The sequence below is a fragment of the Piliocolobus tephrosceles genome, unplaced genomic scaffold (assembly GCF_002776525.5).
Source record: "Piliocolobus tephrosceles isolate RC106 unplaced genomic scaffold, ASM277652v3 unscaffolded_37767, whole genome shotgun sequence".
NCBI classification, from domain to species: Eukaryota; Metazoa; Chordata; class Mammalia; order Primates; family Cercopithecidae; genus Piliocolobus; species Piliocolobus tephrosceles.
This window is the reverse complement of record NW_022321828.1, coordinates 1-4,076: the sequence shown is the minus strand read 5'-3', so window position 1 is coordinate 4,076 and position 4,076 is coordinate 1. Positions and strand designations below refer to the sequence as shown.

Genomic DNA, 4,076 nt, shown 5'->3' with positions numbered 1-4,076 from the left:
TATTGCCTCCTGGTGCCCACTGCCCAGGTGTCTGAACAGCATTTTTCAAAGTCACCAATAACCTTAATTTTACTAAACCTAATAACACTTTTGAGTCATCACCTAGCTGTACCTGTCAGCAGTATTAGACACCTTGGCTCTGTCACGCCCCACCTTTGCAGCCTCAGTTTTTCATTATATCATAGATCTGAGACCTCTGCCCAGGTGATTTTGTTTTGGGCTTCCTTAATACCATATACCCTTGGTTTTTCTCCTACCTCTGGTTTTTCACAGTCAGTCCTTTCTACAGTCTCCTTTTCAATGTTGTCTTCTTTTACTCATCCCCTAAAGTCAATGTTCACTGGAACATCAACAATCTAAACTGAGATAGTCTCATTCCGTTGTACACATGCCCTTCATGTGATCCACCGCTTCCATTCTTCAATGCTGATAACTTCACCTGGCCAATTCAAAGGCATCCTTCAGGTCTTGATTAAATGCCACCTTTGCCTTGGAAGTCTTGTTGAACCATCATCTCCAGATTAGTTTAGATACCCCTTTAGTCTATTTTTCTTCTCATAACTCATATAATACCTGATGTTAAATGCTAATTTCATTAGCACCCTTCCTTGCCAACCATTCTCCTCCTAAAAAGAAGGGATTGCTCCTGTCTTGCTTGCTAGTTTATTGCCTTCTCTCAGCACATATTAGACACAAAGTAATATATTAATAAATGAATTGCATGCATGTAACAATTCATGTCTTCTAATAGTTTCAGCTGTGAATTCAACATGGAGGCAAATCAGTGCTCCCTGGTGGTGGAACCATCTTACCCAGACCTGGTCATCAATGTAGGAGAAGTGACCCTTGGAGAAGAAAACAGAAACAAGCTGCAGAAAATTCAGAGAGACCAAGAGAAGGAGAGAGTTTTACAGGCTGCGTGTGCTTTATTAAACTCAGGAGGAGGAGTGATTCGGATGGCCAAGAAGGATGAGCATCTCGTGGACATGGGGCTGGATTTAGAAACGTCTTTGAGAGAGCTTATTCAGTCTTCAGATTTGCAGGCTTTCTTTGAGACCAAGCAACGAGGAAGGCGTTTTTACATTTTTGTTAAATCTTGGAGCAGTGGCCTTTTACCTGAAGATGGCTCTGTCAAGCCCCGCCTTTGCAGCCTCCGTTCTTCATTACACCGTAGATCTCGGACATCTGCACTTCTCATGAACTCAAGAGAGGCATTCTGTTTCCTGAAGAAAAAGAAAAATGATGCAAAAATCTTGGAAGAAGGACCTTTTCACAAAGTTCACAAGGGTATACACCAAGAGCTCCATAACTCGGATCCTGCTGACCCAATTTTCCAAAAAGACTATCTCGAATATGGTGAAATCCTGCCTTTTCCCGAGTCTCAATTAGTAGAGTTTAAACAGTTCTCTACAAAACACATCCAAGAATACGTAAAAAAGATAATTCCAGAATACATCTCTGCATTTGCAAACACTGATGGAGGCTATCTTTTTATTGGAGTGGATGATAAGAGTAAGAAAGTTCTGGGATGTGCAAAAGAAAATGTTGACCCTGACTCTTTGAGAAGGAAAATAGTAAAAACAATACACAAACTACCTTGTGTTCATTTTTGCCAACCCCAGTGCCAGATAACCTTCACACTCAAAATTGTGGATGTGTTAGCTAGGGGAGAGCTATATGGTTATGCTTGTATGATCAGAGTAGAGCCATTTTGCTGTGCAGTGTTCTCTGAAGCTCCCAATTCATGGATAGTGAAGGACAAGTACGTCTGCAGCCTGACAACTGAGAAATGGGTAGGCATGATGACAGACACAGATCCAGGTAAGAGGGAGAAAGCTCCTCCCTCCCTGTCCTTTCTACATCCTTGGGACCTCCCATATTAAATTTTCCTTTGCTGCCTATGACTTTGAATATCTAACATCCACCAAACACTTTATTTTGAATCCCCAAGTATCCTACTTTTTATACATGAGAAAATTTTGTTGGGTGATTACAAACCTAACTCACGTGTCTATAAGTGGCGATTTTCTACATTCGTAACTGAACAGAAAATTATTTGAGAATAGCCACCCTTGCAGTGGTGTACTGGAATGGCTCTTACTGGCTTTAGAATCAATTATTAAATTTTCAGGAATTTTTGAGGTAGTTGTTACATATAGTTATTACTAAAAATTAGGTTATATATACTTGCACCTAAGTAAATTGTATGAGAAACAAGTGTAATAAATTCAAACTCACCACTTCCTAATTATTTGCTACATTTTACTATTATCTTTGCTTGAGAGATTATTTACATTTATTGTATCTTTGTGGTGGTAATGCTATAAAATGGAGTGCTACTGTGCATTGCTTTCCAACTCTGTATTTAGTGATAATCCATTAGGAGCTTGAAATTGTCTGTGGTGGGAAGATTTATAACACCGAAACTGGCAGTTGGCTATGAACGAGGGATCTCTTCTCAGCTAGATCTGTTTATTAAACGATCACCAGCATAGTACTGCTTTCTGGGGTTGCTTGTTTGAAGTATTAAAAGTCCTTTGGGCTGGGCTCGGTGGCTCACGCCTCTAATCCCAGCATTTTGGGAGGCCGAGGTGCGTGGATCACCTGAGCAAGAGTTCAAGACCAACATGGCGAAACCCTGTCTCTACTGAAAATAGAAAAATTAGTCAAATGTGGTGGTGTGTGCCTGTGGTCCCAGCTACTTGGGAGGCTGAAGCAGGAGAATTGCTTGAACCTGGCAGGAGGAGGTTGCAGTGAGCTGAGATTGTGCCACTGCACTGCACTCTAGGTGATAGAGGGAGACTCTGTCTAAAAAAAAAAAAAGTTTGGATTGAAGTTTTCTATCACCTCATAATAGTACCCTGCCTAAATTAAGATGTAGTTTATCTCTTGATCCTTAAGGACATTGTTGATTTTGCAGCTCAGGAAAATTTGAAAGCAGCTCAGGGCCAAGCGTGGTGACTAACACTTGTAATTCCAGCACTCTGGGAGGCCGAGGTGGGAGGATCACTTGAGCCCCAGAGTTTGAGGCTGCAGTGAGCCATGATTACACCAGTGCACCCCAGCGTGGGTGAGAGTGAGAACCTGTCTCAAAACCAAAGAACAGAAAGTATTTCAGGGTGATGAGGGTCATGGGGATAGGGGTGTATTCAAGGTTTGTCCTCAGCACCCTTTCATATTGTTCTGTGTCTCTGTTTATCCTGTTGATATTTTGCCTTTTCTTCCACTCATCACCATGTACCCATTATGCTCTATGCCAGCAGCTATAATCTACTCTACCCCTCTGCTCCTAACAGTTTGAAATATTTCTTGCCTTGCATCACTACTGCTTCCCAAACATATTTCTGTATATACCCCATCATGCTATAATCTGGCAGGCTGGTGGGCTATCTCAGTGTCTCTGGGACACCTGAGAACACCCTAAGCCTGCAGAAATACAGAGAGAACATAAAAATTGGGACACAGTCTTCTGAGTAAAGTGGATGTGTACTTGGAAAGGAGATGTTATAAAGCTGATTCCAATCTCCAAAGCACATGAAAAAGTTAATGCACTCTATAATGTCCTTTGATTTCACACAGTATCTCATTTTAACATCAGGAATAAGCATAGGTGTCAGAATGTCACCCAGACTGGAGTGCAGTGGCACGATCATAGTCCACTGCAGCCTTGAACTCCTGGGCTCAAGTGGTCCTCTCACTTCAGCCTCCCAAAGTGCTGGGATTATAGGCGTGAGCCACGGAACCTGGCCCAGCCTTCACTTTTATCTAACACATTTCTTCTAAATGTCTTCATACCTCAGTCATCTCATTCCTTCTGTCACCTGCATCAACATCCACCTTATCTGTTCAGAGTTACTAGCACCCATTCAGACTTATAATTTCAAGCCTTTAGTATAGGATGGATTTTTGTAGGAAGAGAAAATAAGGCTGTGATAGTCTGCTTCTACATATTGTATATATCCTTGATGACTTCAAAATAGGTTATGAATATACTGATTGCTTTACCTTTTATTTTATTTTAATAATTTTCCAATAATGATGCAAGGTATTTGTTGATTGTATTTAAAATTTTTATT

The 4,076-nt window shown here is 41.0% G+C and overlaps 1 protein-coding gene across 1 annotated transcript; it reads left to right on the top strand.

The window, feature by feature from the left end:
- The first annotated feature begins 527 nt into the window (after window positions 1-527).
- Window positions 528-2,161, top strand: LOC113223022 (schlafen family member 11-like). The gene has a single exon (XM_026452613.2). The coding sequence runs from the start codon at window positions 738-740 to the stop codon at window positions 1,881-1,883; it is 1,146 nt and encodes a 381-aa protein (XP_026308398.1). The 5' UTR covers window positions 528-737; the 3' UTR covers window positions 1,884-2,161.
- The last annotated feature ends 1,915 nt before the right edge of the window (window positions 2,162-4,076 follow it).